Genomic DNA, 21,465 nt, shown 5'->3' on the forward strand with positions numbered 1-21,465 from the left:
AATTAAAAAGTTAAATTAGACAAACACGTGTCATGGCAGACAGATTAGTCTGTTTCATTACTTCTATTAGATTATAATTATAATCTCATAAAATTGCGGTGTGCATACTTATTTCACACAGTATTAAAATGCGAAGATGCATAGCTATTGGTACTTTATTACCCTGTAAGAAATTAAATTGTAAATTTTATAACGTTGTTTAAAAAGCAATTACTTACAAAGATACTAATTGTTAGAGACTAATGTATGACTATTATTTAAAGTATAAAATCAATAGGTAAAGCATTAGAAATCGAAATATAAAAAAAAACCTAATTTAGATTAAAATCTTTAACTTAAATGCACTAAATTGTACGACATTGTCACAACAATAATTGTTGTTTTTTTTTTTGTCTACTTATTCATTATTTTTTGTTCCGTTTCATTTTCAAGCATAATATTAATGTTATGTATTATAGATTATTACCGCAATAAAATATTAGTAATTAAAACATACTTTATTCTCATACAAACAAAGTAAAATTGAAATTGATAGTAAAAATGATTTTTTATACATTGTAGGTATTTCATTTAATAATTTTTAACTAACATAATTAACTACTACAGATGTCAGATTTTTTAATGAAAAAGAAAAATCTCTGTAATATATATATCGACACGTAAACTCGTATCATTCGTTTATTTTATTAATAAGCTCACCTCAGCAGTATGTCATCCCATCAATATCCTCAATGGTAATTAAAAAATTTATGAATTCAACGTACGCGCAGCTGGGTGTCTGAAGTCGTATTTCATTACGTGACTAATTGACCACTTCGTAGCGTCCTGATTAGGTTATAATAATTCTGACAGTGTTTGTGTAAGGAAAGGGCATTGTTGTGTCTGTTCTAATCAGGTAGTAATGTTGCTTGTGTATTAATAGAGAGATATGGTAATTTGAAAGTGTATTAAGCTCTTAAGATATTAGAGGGATAACGCTTTTGAATTAGGAAGATACATACGACGCTTTTTGAACAAACATTAAATTCAACTATTTTTTTATTTTTTTATTATAATTGTTTTTGATTTTGATGGCGTTTGGACAAATGATAGCAGAGCCATAAAATAATTCACATTTTTTGTTGAAAATTTTACAACTTCATATGAATTCCATAATTTTATATTTTTTTAATAAAATTTATTTTTAACAAGCGTAGCTACAATTGTTTTAACGTAAAGCCATCTGCCCACGTAGGGCTTATCCGCGATCAGGCGGACGTCTTAACGCCGAAACAACGATTACATCTGTACGTCTCATGTGAAACTATGAATGAGTGTGTTTTATCGTTTCTTTTTTATTTTTATTTCCTTTTTACTTTATCTGTGTATATATTTTTTTTATTTACTTGACAAAATTCTGAGATTGACTGACTATGGACAAATGAACTCAATTCGTCATGAGGATTGAATTTTAGTTAGTTTTGTAACTGACGCACGTCAATAAAAAAATCACAAAATCTACTTTGATATATAAAGTAAGCGTTTTACTAAAAAAGCATTTTTGTTTTTGTGCATTTAATTATTAGGAATTTTTTCCATCTTTGTGAAACTAACACATCTTTATAATTGATGTACTAGTGGATCAAATACTCTTTATTATGGAAATACGGAAGTGCGATAAAATGTTTATAAATGTAATGTGATAAAATGGCTTTAAATAATGACTATGACGTATTTATTTTTTAATAATATTATATTTTTATATTTTTTTTTTAATAAGAGTCTCTTTATCCCTAAACAGCGATTCATAACAGCGTAGCAAGTTAGAGAGCGCAGTAGGGTTTAAAAGCGATTGGAACAAGGTAGCGTGGTTTACTTACCTATATTAGTATCAGAATTTGTCAAAAATATATATAGATTCAACCTTACAAGATAACAAAGGTTGCTAAATACCCCATTATAATTTGGAATTATATAAAAATGATGAGTGCTTTGCTTCGCTCGAGTGAGATGAGAGCTTTCTTATTAGATTGTAACCAAATTTTAAACATTATTTGTCTTTAATATCTTAAGTTACATTTAGGCAAAATAATGATTTAAGTGTTTATCTGAGGTCTTCACATTCTAATTGAGATTTTCACGTCGTTTCAGGATTAGTATGATTCAAGTTAATAGATTTCCAACTTATAAAAGTCTTATAAAGGATATACAATCTGAGCTTTAAATAATAAAATAATACAATTTTACACAACATTGCCATTTAGGAACAGACGGCAAGTAATTGAGCCGAAGAAAAGCCGCACGAAAAAAATACCTAAGAAAATTTACATTCAGATGAAATTAAACAACATTACGAAATTAAAGGGAAAAGGAAAAGATCTGAAAACTGAGAAACAGTTGATCCAAAATGGCTGGAGGGTGGTGTGAGGGAGACAGAGAATGGGGAGAAAGGGATGATGAGAGATGCTAGTCACGTCTCGGGCAAGGCGCGCGCGTGCCTTTCATCCTAATGCTGCAAACCTAACTCACACACCCCCAAACACGCACACAAACTTAAATATCATCCAAACACCTAACATATGGACACTACATCAAACGTTAGTGTGTGTAGACATAAAATACATAAACTTCCTGGTAAATAAGCAGACGCAACTTTCTTATAAGCAGCCCTGTCTAACGCTCTCGTTATATTAAATTCTGTTGCGGCCATTTTTTCGGGGCCCGTAAAGACTGATGATAACGTCGACAGTAGGAAGTCGTATTTTCTGTAGATAAATCAGAAAATGGATATTTCACTTTTTTTTTGTTTTGACATGTTCCGACCCTTTACCGAAAATTATTTACGTGATGCTTCTTGTCGGTTTATTATTGAAGGTCTAGACTACATTAAACTATTTCGTGAGATATTTGACCTTTCTTTACTTTTGCAGAAAATCTACTATTTATTGTGTTCTGTAATATTATACTTTCTACATATATTTCGAAATATTCTCTTCTAGATATGTAATTCTGATATCATCATTTATCACTGTTTCATCACCATCAACTATACTGCGAACCATCGTAATTTATTGAATATCAAATCACCTATCAACAGCATCAAATTTGTGGGCCGTCAATCTTTGAATCGGTAAATGCCATAAAATTCTAAGGATGTTTCCCAGAACCGACCACCGTAACGTCACCATTGTTTGTGGTATTCACATGCGCAACAACACTGCGGATACACGACACTTGAATGCTTAATAGGGTCTCACAATTATATTTGATAAATTTATTTAAAGGTTCATTTGCATACACTGTGAAAGGACCTGCAAGAAAGTTAGATAGCAACAACTTTTCCAATAAGAGTACGGTAAAAAATTTCGATTTAGAATTTTAAAATATTTTCTGCGAGCGAACTTTTAATTCGTTATTTCTCTAGCGTACCTATATCATTTGGTGTTTCATGTCATTTCATGTTGGTGTTTTATCAGATTGTGCATCATCATAATCATCTTCCAATGTAATAAATGTATTTTTTTAAATTTATATTATATTAAATTTCATTCACAAGTTGCTTCAATTCTCGTAGTTAATTAAATCATTTCTAATTAATACGTTCTTTTAAGGTACTTAAAGATTGTTTTTGTCGTTTTTATAATTAAGATTACTTTAAAATCATCGTCAAATGTATCTTCCGTGGAACAATTTAAGTTTTGTTTTATACGTCTTACGTCTACGAGGATGTTCACGGCTTCCAGTTCGTGTACTTTATTGTTAGTTTCAAAGCCACCTGCCTCGCGATGTATGATAACAGGTTTTTCATTCATAACGATGGATGTACGTGATGTGTCTTCATTTGACTACCACAGCATATCTTCTTCATTCTAGCCTTTGCTATTTGCACCGTAATCGTTTTATTAATAAGGTACAGATTTAATAATTATATGCATGGTGAGTTCTTGACTGACTAGTTTTATAGAATTTTAAGTTTATACCTTTGTTTACTTATGAAATGTCTGCGGGTTCTAGTTTAAAATTTCCTTTTCGCATCAGATATTAAAGCAAATTATTAAAATCAAAATAAAAAGGGATAGACGGTTATCTAATATTATTATTAAAAATATTATTATTAAACGAGCAATTCTTTTATATATGTATAATCTGAATCTCGGAAATGGCTCCAACAATTTTCATGGAATTTTAGTATGCGATAAATCGATATAGCTAGGGTTCATTTTTAAAAAATGTCGTTTTATACCTGTTTTTAGGCAAAGAAAAAATGGCTATATTTCGCAAATATCAATCAAGTTGTAATAGCTCAGGTGGGAAATCGGCCGGTCGGTATCGACCGAGAAGTCCACGGTTTAAATCCCCATGTCAGATCGATTACATTTTCCTTTTTTTTATAATTGCACTCATGATTTTTTATTTAAATAACCAGTTCATATTGTTCATTATTATGTCGGTAAAATCGGAAAATATGATTCATATTTTATCAGCGTCTTCGGTGCGACAAAGCCTAGTACTGCGGTCACCAACCCGCCTGCCCAGCGTGGTTGACAATGGGCAAAACACATGAGTTCACGTTATTTTTGGCGTAAACTTGTGGAGGCCTATGTCCAGCAGTGGACTGTATAGGCTGTAATGATGATGATGATTTATCAACGTGTAATTTGTATTTAAATATGATTTCCAAAAAACACGATTTACTAAAAAATACCGAGCTAAGCTCGGTCACCCAGGTACTTTATTACTATTGACAACCAGGCAGTACTTGAGGTATTCTTGCACTTATATCATTGTTTTATCTTTTATCAGTTGAGTTGAATATAAGTTAATATAACATTATACTTTTTACAAATAGAAGCTTATATAAGTTTCATGTCTAGTCTATAAGTTGGGGTCTACAATCATCATCATCTAAAATAGCTTATGATTTTTGTTTAACAATATTTTTTCTTTCCAGGTAGAAATGACTGGCAGCAGCATATTTGACTACGTGCATCAAGCTGATCACGCGGAAATAGCTGAACAGCTTGGATTGTCATTAGCTGGAAGATCTGGTGCGGGCTTGAACAGCCCAGCGTCAGGTAGTGAGGAAGGGAGTCAGCATGGGACTAATAATCCTGATGGTAAGTTTTGTTTATTTAGACTGAAATTAAAACACATATCTGTATTATACTATATTTTTATTATACTATTCTCAATAGAATATAGGTAGCTCATAGACACGGAAGGACCTTTTAACTTTTGAATTGGATTTTTTATAGAAAAACAAAAAATGTAACTATCTTAAAAACGAATGTAATTGACAGTTTATGAAAATTCCTGAAGAAAATTTCGTAGATTTTGACATGTCGATAAAAATAATACTTGGTTGAAAACTCTGTTAAATTCTATTTGACAATATGAATAATACGAGTAATCACTCAAGATGACGCCAACCAAATGGCGATACCAAAAGGTACTGCGGTGGAGTTACGATTATAATTAAAAAAAAGTGCTGTTTTGCTTTGAAATAGACAACATGTCTATGGAAAAATGTTGATGACTACGATTTATAGGTATCAGGCGATAGTTATAAAGAGTCCAAGTAATTAATCTACATATAGAGGTAAATGATTACTAAAATTTGCGGTTGAAATGGAATGGTATTGTGATGACAACTGGATACTCATAAATAAGCGTTTCGATTGATCAGTGCAAATATTATCGTATGACTGTATATTACTATGAAATCTAACCTGCAATTTCACGGCAAGTCTAACATCCATTTGACGTTAGCTCAAAATCATCCACTTTTTGAATCGGAAATAGAAATTACAAAAATTACATTTCTCTTATTGCACGCGATGTTATTTAATTCATGTCATGAGATTTTATCATCAAAAAGCTTAAAAAGGCTTCAATTTATAAAATAGAGCGCCTTTGATTTTCCACCTGAAATAATTTCTGAAAAAGATACTCAAAATGATGACAAAAACTGTACGGAATTCAATTAGTTTCGAAGACAGCTTTTAAGCCTGTGACTGTACTGATCCCAAAGTTTCGTTCAATCGTCCACTGTTAATGTAACAAATTGTGCACCAAATTGAAATTAGATTATGGCATCTTCACGGTGTGTTGGCATCTTATGAAATGGTCAATGGGGAGTCAGTACCGACCTTTATAGCGTTGATTAATATTATATTTTATCGTTATGGGAAAGAATCAAACGTTTATTGAATTTAGGAAACCGTTGCGTTCAACTTTCGAGTTGTTAGTACATGGACTTTTTTCTCGAAATATAGGCTAAAGTTAATTAAAAGAGAGTATGGACAAAAAATATCTGGTATAATTTTTCTGACAGCGGTCGTTATTCGCTTCACTGCATTCAGAAATACTACGCTAAAGATTTCTTTATAAAAAGTTTGATCTGCACTTAACGCGTTTGTTATTTTTATACTTGTTTCATTAAATTACTTATTTTATTTATTTATAAAATTAAAGTGGCTCATGTTCTTGTTAGTTTCAAAGTTCTGCTAATTGCAATTGAAACGATTTTATTTAAAAATTGAACATTATTGAATTGTTAATGTTGTTTTATGTTTTTATCTTATAAAATAAGTTTATAAAATAAGTTTTTTTATAAAAAAAAGTTTAATCTGACAAAATATACTAAACAAAATACAGATATCTGAAAAAAAAGTACTTGACTACTTTTAAGAAGCGATTCCGAAGTACAATTCTTAAACGATTTAATAAAGATGATTTTGATATGAACATTCTATATAAGTCTAATATGGCTAGCCCGTTGGCGCAGTTTGTAGTGACCCTGCTTTCTGCTCCGAGGGTTGTGGGTTCGATTCCCACCCCGAGTCTGGGTGTAATATAAATATTTATTTATATATTTATATATGTATTATTTATAAGTATGTTTATCGAAAAAAAAAATGTAGCTATAAACCAGTCGGCTGTTACCTATAACACAAGCATTAAGTTGCTTACTTTAGGAACAGACGACCGTGTGTGTGTTGTGTAGATATTTATTTATATTTATTTATTTATATATTTAATTACTTTATTGGAATTTGGACTACGAAAAAACTAAAACCTTTAAGGTGACGCTCAATTAACTGAGTTCTAAAATACTTTACGTGATGTTAGAATCAATTTCGATGTGTCGAAAAAGTGTTCGAAAAAATAAATCAATCAGGATAAGATGTGACAGTGGTCGATTGTGTTGAGAATGGCGTGTTAAAAAGGCCACAGAAGTGATGGACAAGTGAAGTGCGTGGATAAAAGTTGTATTGTCGTCTGATAGCCATAGAACTGATGGTGGTTGGTTTTAAAATAAGCGTTTTTCAAAGTTTCGTTTTCTTTAATTATTATTTCTGAACCCAATAGATTCTATAGAAAGAGAAAAATTAGCTACTATGGTCTTAGTAAAGCAGTCACTATATTTGTCACTAGTTTGCTTCTTCAGGATCCATTATATTTGAGTTGTTTCTTAAAATTTGATGACCAATATTATAAACAACCTAAAACTTATGATATTCGCTATACATGAAACGCATCTTCTTGGTAGTTTTTTGTTAATTAACTGTATAGTTAGTATTTGCAAACGTTTCGTAGAATATGGGCAACTATGACCAAAATATAAAAGAGGAAATAAGTGTTTCGGTAAATTGTACAAATCGATTTTACACATATTTATATAATAAATGATTAAAAGTGGTTACCATTATTATATTCTTTCCATTTTCAGTGCCATGACCTTTTGCGGTTATAACTACAACAATCATTTAAAAATATTTTACAACTTCAATTTATGTTGGTTTTTCCTATTCTTATTAACGTTGTTCTATGAATCATCTTTTGCATTTCGTATGTCATGAATCAAGTTATTATTAACTTTGACAAGATTTTTGTTTAATTTAAAATAAACGAGACGTAATTTGAAGTAAATTATTTAAACTCTTAAGTGTCGTAAAATTGACGTAGAACATTATTTAAGAACAGCCAGAACTAGATTTTGCTATTTTTTCGTAAATATACGTTTTGTATTGGCCATACAGATGTTTTCCGTGGTCTGGGTGTTTGTGCAGTCCTTGTGGGTCTTCCCACCGTGCCTCAGAGAGCATGTTAAGCCATCAGTCCCGGTTGTTGTCATGTACACCTGATAGCGATCGTTACTCGTAGTAGGGAATATACCTACGAACTCCGTTCCGTGGATTAAACTCCGATCCTTCTCCTACATGGGGAAAGAGGCCCATGCCCAGCAGTGAGATATTACAGGGTGAAGCGAAGCGATCCGTTTTAAAAATATATTATATAAAACGTATATCACATGCATGCTATTTACACAATCACAGCTTCATGTTCCAAATGATATTTTAGTACAGTTTGAGAACCTCTGAATCGTTTTTTTCAGTCTTACTACCAATGAAATCAATTAAACATCGCTCCGAAGATCCCATCGATTGAGATCCATTAATTAGATATGCGTTGTAATCAATCAAGCTATCAGCCGAATTTGAACCGTTTAAGCTGTAGGAATTTAATATTGCTTGAAAATACTTAGTCACATCTCCCTATAAGCAATATAGTAATGTAAGCGATCTATAAAAGCAATACTTAAAGATATATCTTGCTCAAAATCTGGAGAAGTCCGACTGAGGAAGTACATCGACTTTACAGAGGATCATAGCTAAATAATACTGCTTTTAAGCAGTGTTGTATTCCCGTGGTGAGTAAGGTGACCAGAGCTCGGTGAGGGGTTGGGGTTTTGGGGTCGGCAACGCGCGATTGTTTTGGTGTTGTAACGTCTATAAGCTACGGTAATATCTTACCATCAGCTGAGCCGTACGCTTGTTTGCTGATATATATATATACGTTACGGGTTACAACTATAAGAATTCGTAACACCATTATAATTTGAAGGCAAAAGTAGGTAAAAGAAAATACACATCTCGAATCTTTTTAACCGACTTCCAAAAAAGGAGGAGGTTCTCAATTCGACTGTATTTTTTTTTTTTATGTATGTTACATCAGAACTTTTGACTGGGTAGACCGATTTCGACAAATTTTATTTTAATCGAAAGGTGGTGTATGCCAATTGGTCCCATTTAAATTTATTTGAGATCTAACAACTACTTTTCGAGTTATATCCAATAATGCGTTTTTACTTGACGCTTTTTTCGTCGACCTACGTTGTATTATACCGCATAACTTTCTACTGGATGTACCGATTTTGATAATTCTTCTTTTTTTGAAAAGGGGATATCCTCACAAATAAATTTTATTGAGATCTGATAACTACTTTTTGAGTAATCTTTGATAACGCGTAGTTGCTTGACTATTTTTTCGTCGATCTGCGTTGTATTACTTGTCGATGTAATTGAAGTCGGTTTTTTTTTCGTTTGCGAGCAAACACAATTATATTATTTATTATCTATTATTTATTTAGATTCACTTGATGATCAGCCAAACATTATGTAGTTACAAAAATTTTCACATGCACAAATATCTTTCATCGGACAAAATAAAAGGAACGAAGAAAGTTATTTCACAAAAGTTACGTTAAATATTAATATTTATTATACATTTTTGATAAAATAGATTATATTGATATTGAAAATTGTTCGCAGTATCATCACAAATGAGCCTAGCGGCGAGCGGGTCTCTCTACCGAGGGATGGACAGGGCATTTTGTGTGCGAATGAAAAGCACCCTGACGAAACGAGGTTGCCACTTCAAATCATCTGGTTACAGGGTAAGAATTTAGACATATACATATGTATATATAAAACTGAGAAAACATTATATATATATAAAACTAAGTTTGCAGTAGAAGATGTAAATAATGATGATAAAATTAAAAACGAATAGAAGTACAATAATTATTTTCGTAATATTTTCCTATAAATCATATAAATCTGCATTCTAAAACATCCGTTGATATAACAATGGTAATCTCATCTTACACAATTATACTCGTAAAACCTCTTGTTACCAATTTTACTGGTGATCATTAATTAACTAAATAAGAAAAATCAAGACAGCTGACATGACTTGACATGTTGATTTCGGTACTGGTATGAAAATATGTGGACATTATTCTTATCTATTATAGAGAGAAATAAATGGACGCTGAATTTTCATTTTCGATCTAGGTTGGAAGAAGCAAGGATGGTGAAACTTCGAGAAATGGAGAGGGTGGTAACTGGCGGGTGGGTATCAGAAGAGAAGAAGTGTTTTCTCTGTTAAGTTATGAAACGTTTCGCATGAAACAGAACGTTAGCTGTCTCGATATTGTATCAAAATATAATAATATTTTAGATAATTGAAGTCGTTTGAAGAACTAAATATTAATTAGCATAAAGGTTTTCATGCAAAAGGCCTCATGTGCAATTTCTTTAAAGTTTTCCTCAAACACGAAGAATTCAGTGCCTTCGAAAAACGATTAATAGTAATAAAATTTTAATATCGAACGTTAAACCCTAAGAAATTCCTTATGAAATGTTTTTATTGAAACTTGAAAAATGTTACAGTAATGTCCAGCCATTATTACCCAATAATTCATATTACATTTGAAACAAATTTGACCTACGTAAATCGTTTTCCATTTCTTACTTTTTAATAGTTTGAGATTATATTATTAGACGTTTATTTATCAGCTTTGATAATGTTAAAAATAAATCGTTTATTCTAATAAATAAACCATTTACCATTTTATTACACCTAAATAATTTCGCACGACTTTTATCCGTCTAGTATCACAAATATTATTGTTAGAGTTATTGCTCGGCGTGGGGTGCCTCAGGGCGAATTGTGGTCCATAATTTTTGCTTTAACTCGGTGTTAGAACATAAAATGTGATTATATCTTTAGCGACTTGCGAATAATGTACTAGGTTGGTAGAACTGTCCTTAATAGATTGTTTCCGGTGTTTATTTATCAATTTAAGATGCTTCCTTCTTATATTTTCTTTTTTAAGTGCCATTTGATGATTTTTGTCACGTTTTTAAATGTTAATGTTTTTAGTTATGATTCTTTTGTATTTTTAATGAATAATTTTTATTATTAATTTTTACCGACTTTCGTTGTAAAGTTTATTGGATAAATAATTATCAAATATCTTTTCGTCTTTTAAACTTGAAAGTTTAGACTTTTGGCATTTCATTTTCTTGCATTCCAAACATTTGAATCATTGTTTCGAAGTGGCATTTTACAGGGATTAAATTGTAAATTTAGATTTAGAGAGATTAATACTTTGAGAATTAAACCCATAATTCGTATTTATCTACATCTAAATTGGTCATACAATTCGAAAATATCGACAGAACAATTAGAGAAAATCGTTTGTAACCCTCTACATGGCTTTTGTGCCACAGGCGAAGCGTTTATTGCGAAAATTTCAAATTAGTTCATCCTTCTTGACTTTAGCAGTTACCTGGGAATTCGTATACGTGACTTTATCCTTTACGAATTCTAAATCAGAGGAAGTTTGTTATGTTTGTAAACCACGTTTCGTATTTAATCTTAAAGGAAAGTTTCGTCGAAAATTATTTGTCTTTATTTACGTCAAAACAACCTATTAGTATTTAAATTTAGGTTCTGAACTCATATAGTGAAGAATTTAAATTATACATTTCTTGATATGTAATATACATTATATAAAACATTTGTGCTATCAACCGATGTTTTTTCCAATTATATTTTTATATTGTGATAATATTTAATAATTAAAGATTTTGTCTCTAGTTCTACAACTACTTACACGGTTAGACGCTCATCATATATTTCGTTTCTTTTGTCTCCAACAGTTTCTCCTTTCGTTTCAGGTAGTACTGATGCTCTGCCGCCTACGACCGCAGTATACTTTTTCACATAGCCGTAAGACTCCTCCATCGCTCTTGGGTATGGTAGCATTGGCCATAGCCTTACCACCGCCATCGGTCCACGAGATCAGATTGGAGTCTGACATGTTTGTCACAAGGATCAACTTCGACTTCCGAATAGCACATTGCGAGCCAAGGTATTACAACAATATGATGCATATCATATATTTTTTAATATGTTGTATATGAGTCATCCGTGACTCTTGTGTTTACTTAAATATTTATAAATAATTTTATAAATTTTATAAATAAATAAATAAATATTTACAATATACACACACCGTCATCTGTTCCTAAAGTAAGCAACTTAATGCTTGTGTTATAGATAACAGCTGACTGTATACCAGTGGGCTACATTTTTTTATAAACATACATATAAATAATACATATATAAATAAATATATATTACACCCAGACTCGGGGTGGGAATCGAACCCACAACCCCCGGAGCAGAAAGCAGGGCTACAAACTGCGCTAACGGCTAGTTAAATATTTGCATTCGAATTTATTGTTTGTTAAAGTATTTTTAGATGTTTTGAAAAGTCATTTTCTTTGATGTAATTAAGTCAATTGTAGAATTTGGTACAGATTGTTTTATTAATTATTTTTATTTTTCTTTATCAGCAGGGTATCAGAGCTACTAGGATACACAGCTGAAGAGCTTACAGGGAAAAATCTTTACGCTCTGTGTCACGGCGAGGATGCAAACAAACTTAGGAAATGTCATGTTGACTGTAAGTAAATATTTTAAATATTTTGAAATCTTAACTATGTATTAATATCATAGAAATAGTTTTAATATTTTAATAAGATATTTATTGGCCTTACTAATGCAAACAGAATTACGAAATAAAAAACAAATACTGTAGGGGAAAAGCCGGATAGTTTGGTCACTTTTCAAAAATGCTCTCTATTCATGATGTGTGTTATACTTATTATTTTTGTAATCAAAGTGTATATATCATAGTATAGATTATTGTTCTTCTATAATAGCCCGTTTTTTAAATATAAATAGTACTAGTTTTGAGTAAATCCAGTTTTATTTGACCTCTAAAAAGTGGGTTACTCGCCTACTTTGGCGGATATGACCTAGCGTTAAAAATGTAACATAGTATACTTGCCACATGATAGGCTATGTTTTTTTCTTACCAAATTTATTTGATTTTTAAAACTAAGGGCAGGGTATAATAAAAATACTTAGCAGAGATTATTTACCTATATAATTTCAACTCTCATGGACAAAACACAAGCGCCTACTCCAATTACTTATGTAGCTTCAAGGCATGCACAGGGGACACTTCCGTTTATGATGAAACGCTACAAGCCAAACAATTCAAACATAGTGATTTCGAAACTAAGGCATGAATTCCATCGAGGCAACTATCCGACTTTTCCCCTGTATGAATAGAGTGAGAACGTTTTCAAAATAAGGAAATCTGAGGTACGGTAAATGACTTATTTTGCTTGTTTCAAAACAATAAAAACTTGTGAACCACAATTAGAGAAATCTTAGGATATGAGCCGGTTTGATCTAAGGAATACATAATTTGTTTTATGAAAAACGGTCACATAATCGATAAGACATAATTTTGTAATAGAAATGTTTTCAATACGATAATTATTTTATCCTTAAATTGAAATTCCGCCATCGCGTCTTGACGGAAGTTTTAGCCATAATTTTTAAATTTTATTACCTCATATACTTTAATATAATATACTTATATTACAATCAGGAATCCCATTCTTGTGTACGGTTGTAACCAAATTACCCGCTTTCTAGCAAACACCCGGTGTTATATGTTAATTCAGACAATTGTTATTCCACACCAGAAATGTCCACATTTGACCGGCATCTGTATATTGTGCATTTTAAATTCAAATTAATGTTCTCGTAAAGCTATCAACGGCTGTAGTGAAAAAGTTACTAAATGACGTCAACGCTCCGTGATTCGAGTTAATCGGCGGCCATCTTGTTTTATGTATGGTTACATAAGTTGGCAATTGATTTCGTGATGTTTGGAATAGTATACAAATTACATAAAGTTACATCACTTATATTTATACCATATAATTGGAGGTTACATTCAAAAATCACTAAATAGGCAATTCGATTTCACGTTGTTGAAAACCATTCCTAATGTATCGTCTAATAATCCTTATACATAGTTTTAGACATTATTATCATCTGTCTAAAGTAACTACATATAAGATTTAAATATGTAAAAAAAAGTGAGTTAATTAATGTTTAAGAGAACATTGTTTTCTCAAAAAATATTGTATACCTACCTATTTTTCATTTATCATCAGTCATTACAGCCTATACAGTCCACTGCTGTCATAGTCATGTCAGTCATGTCCATAGTCACCACGCTGGGCAGGCGGGTTGGTGACCGCAGGGCTAGATTTATCGCACCAAAAACGCTGCTGCCCGTCTTTGGCCTGTGTATTTCAAAGCCAGCAGTTGGATGGTTATCCCGCCACCGGTCGGCTTTTTAAGTTCCAAGGTCGTAACGGAACTGTGTTATCCCTTAGTCGCCTTTTACGACATCTACGGGAAGAAAGGGGGTGGCTATATTCTTTAGTACCGTAGCCACACAGTACCTATTTTTACTTCATGATTATCCTAATGGTTCAGATGAAATGCGTCTGAATTTGGTTTCGTTTAAGTATCACGATTCTTCATATTTTCCGAATAAACATTCAGCTAATAAGTACTACAACTTTGTAAGAGCTCCCACTTGGGTCCCACTTTTAAGAAAAGACTGAACGGTATATTTTTCCGCTACAAAAAAAAAAGTTAAATACGTTACGTTCGATTTTAAATAGATTTATTCCCACACATATCTCCGTAGAATGTTTCCAATGCATCCAAGTTTTTTCATGATGTCAGATATAAGAATATAATATACTCGTGCTAAAATATCATTATTGTGGAATTTGGGTGTTTCGTATCGGAAATGAGGTACAATGTTGAGCTGGCGGTTGCGGGTTCGATCCCAGCACATGACAAAAATTTGTATTGGCCATACAGGTGTTTGCCGTGGTCTGGGTATTTGTGCAGTCCTTGTGGGTTACCGCACCGTGCCTTGGAGAACACGTTAAGCCGTCGGTCTCGGTTATTATCATGAACACCTGATAACGATCGTTACTCATAGTAGGGAATATATCCACCAACCCGCATTTTAGCAGCGTGGTGGATTAAGCTCTGATCCTTGTCCTGCATGGGAAAACAGGCCTATGCCCAGTAGTAGGATATTATAGGCTGAAGCGAATCGATCTTTAAGCATAAATGCTGTTATATATCAGTTTGATTTTCAACATGGCTATCTTCTATAAAAAACCATTGAAAAAAGTTATGAATCACTAGACAAAAAGATAAAATGACTACAACGTTATAATTTTATACCATTCCCAAGAAAAGGATAAAGGCTCAAAGAGCATTAAGAACCGACATTTCCCACGTCGAAGTCAGTAGAAAGGAAACGAAATGATGCTAGGAAATTATTATTCAAATCACAAACGGTTGGTATGGCGCTAGGCCTAAATTGTATTCTGGCGGGTACGTGGAAAAATAATGATATCACATACATACGGATAGATGACTTTATTTGGTTATATATTTTCCGTTCCTTTGTATGTGAGGATGTAGCGAGTATTGTACATAAGACAAATGTACCTATGCTTCTGAAGGTTATTTGGTTAATGTAGCAGTTGTAGAGGAAAAATAGAACGGAAGAGAAGTTTTTGTATTGATATTTTTTTCCTTTATAAGGTAGGTACCAGAAAACCTACATGATTTTACTCGCAGTGACATTTGTGGCTTCTATTCCGCTGTTATAAGTCGTAGCTAGACGTTTCACAGCCTGTTACTTTTTGTATTGTGACTCCATATGAGAATTTAAAATAATTTCAATGACTTCATATTTCTTGCTAGCTATGTATAAAGCTATGATGAATCTATGTCGTACATTTATGACTTAAAATAGAATTTCTGATTTCAAGGAATTTCACAATATTTTCAGTACAATAGAACGCTACTAACTTGAAGAAGCAGCTAAACAGCCACTATAAAAGTCAAACTATTATTGTTAAATTAGAAAGTTCAATTTTATATTAAAAGTCTGACTCAAAACTTTTAAAGGAGATCAAGCAGTAAATTTTCCTGTTGCCTTGAAGGCTCGTCTTGACATGAATTTCTATTCGCACACACTGAATACGAAGTGGCGTTACGACATTATTAGTCGATGGATTTCACTCTTATTGGGTCATGGGTGGACAAATCATCGAAAACAATCGTTTGAATCCTTGAGGATAATCGATTTTAATGAATATATGTGATTTTTCCATTACGCAACGCAACCACTTTTTAACATACAGTTATGGTTTTAGGTTATCATCGAATTTAGTTACTTATAATTACTAATAAATATTATAATGACTAGCCCGTTGGCGCTGTTTGTAGTGACCCTGCTTTCTGTTCCGAGGGTTGTGGGTTCGATTCCCACCCCGAGTCTGGGTGTAATATAAATATTTATTTATATATTTATATATGTATTATTTATAAGTATATTTATCAAAAAAAAAAAAATATGTAGCTATATACCAGTCGGCTGTTACCTATAACACAAACATTAAGTTGCTTACTTTAGGAACAGACGACCGTGTGTGTATTGTGTAAATATATATTTATTTATTTATTTATAATTATAATTACTTTTATAAATACTTATAATTAGATTATAAGATTAATTCTTACACATATTGTCTGTATAACTAAATTAGGGTTGCTAAATAGGTACGTATAAATCAAAAAATTTAAGTTAAATTTATTTTTATAGATTTCCTTACGATGCACGATGGTTTCCATTACCTTCTACCATCAATAAGGAAATTGTTACGCCGACAGGATATTCGTAATATTTTACGTCGAATTTTCCGAAAGCTGAACGGTTTTAAATTAAATGTAAGTCAATGTAGGATTCAACTCCGTTATATTATTTACAGTCTAAACATACGTAATTAATAATGTTTGAGCATCGCGTCAAATGTTCTAACACACGCCATGACGCCTAACTAATCTAGACAGGAGTCATTCCCTTTACAAATTATTCACACGGACTTCCTTATTCCATCAAAACAAACAGGATTCAGTAGTCTTACAAGCTGCTCGTAGACTACCTCAGTCGATTAACACAAAATAATGTCAAATACCATGACGATTTTACCACAACAATAAGGTACTATTAGCAAATGAAGCCTAATTTTTGGCCCGAAGCCAAACACATTGTAAATTAAACGGCAACAATAAACAATAAAACAACAAAACCAAACCGCGGGTTTGTCTTAATGATTCACGTACACAATACACATGTCGAACACTTTGTCTTTCGTATGTATGGAATATAATGCAATTTTTACGTTCACCGTACACATAAGACACATAACCTGCGAAACAATATGTTATTGCGACTTTGATCTCGTGTAAATTCTATACAGCTTTTAGTACAACATGTCTACCTTTTTCAAATTCAATTAACTTCTAAGAAAACACCATTACGGGAGATCTAGTTCGATAAGGGGTGATTCCTTTTGTAGTGTTTAACTCGCACCAAATTTTAAGCGTCTTTGACAAAAATTCGTTTGTAATATTTTACGATTATTCTGCTGTGTATCGTGTCATGTGCGTAAGTGTAGGTATACACCTTCAAGCGTTTACTTCTAAGTAGAATAATTAGGACGATCATTCCAGACAGGTATATAATACTTATAGACATACCTGTGCGAAAAGACAATCCTTTATTACTAGGTACGTTCTCTAAACGATTTTAGAATAAAATTACAAGTATCGAGTATAAAGACACTAGAAAGTCTTGAGACTGTCTTGTCAAATAGGATCGCAAGCATATATCATCACTGTTTTGTATAACGTTAGTATGGTCGTCATCGAACGACTTAAGTCACTAATTCAAGGTCGCGATTACGAATATCTGTCCTGATTTAGTTATAATAAATATAATTATGGCTGTTGAATTATATTATTAATCGTTATTATTTGTATGTAAATAATGTGGTAGGTGTATGTTTTTGTACAAGTATGTATGAGTATTAGTATCTCATTAGTCATGTCTACCAACTTTCATCAATATTATTGAAATATTACTTTACATAATTTGTCGAAAATACGTTTTTTGTAACTCTAACATTTATTTGTTTATTAAAATCGTAATATACATATGCTTCAGCCTACGCTGATGGTGGTGGATTAAGCTCTGATCCTTCTCCTACATGGTGAAAGAGGCCTATACCCAGTAGTGGGATATTACAGGCTGAAGCGTAATATACATAATGTCAAATAATTAAATGAAAGCTCCTTATAATACAATATTCAGATATACTACGGCATTGTCCCTCTGTTTTAACGTTTATAAAACTTTTGTTTGTTACAGTAATGAACAAGGGTCAAGTACTGACGCACTACTACAGACTGATGAACAAGCTGGGAGGATACACGTGGATGCAGACATGCGCTACTGTCGTCTGCTCTTCCAAGAATGCTGAAGAACAGAATATCATATGTGTCAATTATGTTATAAGGTAAATTAACGTTTTGCTCAATAAGTAAGGCTATAGATTTGGCCCATTTCTTTTAGATCACGTAGGAAAAAAATATGATTGCTTTGTGAAATCTTTTTACAATCCCTGTGTATTTGGATATTATTCATTTTATTCAAGTTGAGAAAATTATTTCGTTACTAAAAAATAATTCAAATGCATTATATTCCTTAAAAATGCTATAAACATGTATATGTTATTATTTATATATGTATACATGCAAATATTTTTAGGTAAATAATCAATTATCAGCATTAAGCTACTTTTATTTTCACAGTGGACGTGAATATCCAAATACAGTAATGGATTGCTGCCAGTTAGAAGAAAGTGTGCAAGGAGTAAAGCGAGAGGAAACAACGGGAGATCCAGAAAACGGGCCTCCGGATGCCGACGCACCGGGAGCCCCACCACCCCCTCCACGACACACCGCTGAAAGAACCGAAGCACCCACCAATAATGACTCCGCTTCAACAGCTCCACCCACATCCGATGTAACACATCTAACGAGACTAAGCGACACACAACCCATACCACTCCATACGAACCAAGAAAGAACCTCCCCAATGCCAGCAAGAAGACTGAAAAAGCGGAAACATACCACAGACTGTGAAGATGAATCAGAAAAAGACGATGAAAGGCGAAAAAGTTCTTCTAACCCTGGCGCTGCAATATCACCCGCTGATCGCGATATGACCAAAGCAAATTTAGCTCTACCAGAAACATCTGATGCCACATCTGTTAGGGATCTAGAAAACGCAATGTCAAAACATTTGCCATCAGTTGCGTTGGATGGGAAGGAAATATCGCATCGGCCAACTGATTTTTCTACTGATGCACTTTTGAAACAGCAACAACAAAAATCGACCATCCAATGGATCGGCACTCAAAATCACCACTTGAACCACCTGAATCGTCAAATACAGGGTAACCATACGTCCACGCCAGCTTCAGCGTTACTTAGACAGCTGTATGCAAACCGGGAAAGTGTTATTAGAAGTAATTTCTTAGGAGACGGAAGAACAGGATACTATTCCAGCGATGGTCAATCAGGACCCTTGCCAACGCCTCCTGGCAGTGAAGGCTCTGGTTATGGTGAACAATTAGGTCATAAAGGAACAGACATAGGATCTCTGGCTTATGGAGGATACGCTGATTACCACTCGGCGATGACGCCACCAGGGTCAGTATCTCCTAGAGACAAACAGCAATATACGTTGCCTTACGATAACAGCGCTTATTCCGAAGCGTTAAGACATCCGTATTTGGGCGAGGCACCGTTGCCATTGAAGCCTCAAGCGTATTCGGCAGTACCTGGTGCTTTGGACTACGCGTCGTCTTTGGACCAGTCTCAGTTCTTCCATCCTCCTTCCTCTTTCCATCTCTATCACCCTCAAGCGCATTCCGCTCATGCATCTCACTCGCATCAACCAGTAGATAAGTCAGCGCCACCGAACACTAATTGGTATTCCACCAGCTCATAGCCATGTTTACGGTAGTGACGAAATTTTTGAATATTGAAGGAATTTTCCTCGTAGAGTTGTGTTGTACGTTCGATAATTGTTTATTTATTGTTACTGTTTTAGAACGTGTTTTATTTTCGACTTTAAGATTTGAATTTAATTTCATTAAAAAAAAGAACTTCTTACAAAGAATAACTTTAAAATACTCATGAATTTTTTGGAAATTGTTTTTGCCTCATGCATGTGCCAAAAATTTTTACAAATAGTTTTGAACTACTTTTTGTTAACTTGTCTATAGTATGGTTACAAAATGGCGTTTTGTACAATTTACTTACATGGCAATCAAATAAAGCCAAACAGTATTCAGTTAGCGTGGTAAAAACGGCGGATTAATTTTACCCGCAAGCTATATCTATAGCTTATTGCATATCAATTTAATGGTTTTAAAATTAAGCTTTGTAAATTATTGTAAAATAGTTAGACATTGTATTTAGGCGATGTATTAAATAATCTTGTAAATTATAGAATAAGTATTGTATAATATTTTATTATTCGAAATAAGATTTCAATGTAAATATATCGTGTATTAGCTATGACAGATTTTTTTTAACAACGCTCAGAGACTTTTGTTAACGTTTTAATTTGTAGGAATTAAGTAGAATTTTTAATTGTAATCCGTACTGAAAATATCTTCTAGAATTTTCATATAAAATAAAAAATATAAATATTATGTATAAAATTCATATCGAAGCCTCTCTGACTATTCCAGTGATAATGCTGATGCCAATGGTAGCTCAACCAACGAATTAAAATCGTTAAGTACGGAAATTTAGTTATATATTTTAAATTAATCACACGATTCTACTTTTTTTATAATTTTACATTAAATACAGAGAGAATTTAACTCAATCTAAATGTTGACATTCCATAAAGTATTATTTTTATTTTATTTTTTATTTTAAGGACAAACGCATGACAATTTAATACTCATGTCCATTCCAGTGTATAATTTTTTGTCTATTTTTATTAAAATTAAATATTTAGGCGTCAGATTATGATGACAAAATTAATATTTATGCTATTTTATTGTGCAATATGAGTGAAAAAGTTGTTCGTTATGATTTAAAGGCTTCGTTATCGTATCGTAATATAAGATAATCTTTGAAATTGTAATAAAGTTGTAATTAAAATAATGATTGGGTATAGGCTTGTATCGAAATTATTTGTTATGTTAAAAACTCTTTTATGAACTGATTTTATTTTTTATTTTTATCGATAACGTGAACGAAATCTCCATTAAAATATTAAGAATTTTCAATTAGCTCGTTTTATTTGATTCCTTACACATACAATATATTGATGTATGTTTCGGGTGGAAAATTTTTGTATCTACAATTTTTATAAACCACTGCGCTGTCATTTTTCAAAACTTCGGTGACATCCTGATTCGTGTTGTCTATGGATATTTAGTCTAGGCCCCATCGGGGAACGTTTCAAGGATCACAGCATGGAGCATAAATGCTCCATGGATAACAGGGTTGTATTGT

The 21,465-nt window shown here is 32.6% G+C and overlaps 1 protein-coding gene across 1 annotated transcript in view; it reads left to right on the forward strand.

Annotated features, from left to right (window-relative positions):
* The window catches only part of LOC123663850 (protein trachealess), a 217,843-nt gene extending 196,607 nt beyond the window's left edge, over positions 1-21,236 (forward strand). The window contains exons 8-13 of the mRNA XM_045598487.1: positions 4,931-5,096; positions 9,594-9,718; positions 11,790-11,983; positions 12,471-12,580; positions 18,293-18,440; positions 18,736-21,236. Of these exons, the coding sequence (XP_045454443.1) occupies positions 4,931-5,096; positions 9,594-9,718; positions 11,790-11,983; positions 12,471-12,580; positions 18,293-18,440; positions 18,736-19,939 (1,947 nt within the window). The 3' untranslated portion in view covers positions 19,940-21,236. The remainder of the gene's footprint in view (positions 1-4,930; positions 5,097-9,593; positions 9,719-11,789; positions 11,984-12,470; positions 12,581-18,292; positions 18,441-18,735) is intronic.
* The last annotated feature ends 229 nt before the right edge of the window (positions 21,237-21,465 follow it).

This window comes from Melitaea cinxia, chromosome 21, assembly GCF_905220565.1.
Source record: "Melitaea cinxia chromosome 21, ilMelCinx1.1, whole genome shotgun sequence".
Taxonomy (NCBI): Eukaryota; Metazoa; Arthropoda; class Insecta; order Lepidoptera; family Nymphalidae; genus Melitaea; species Melitaea cinxia.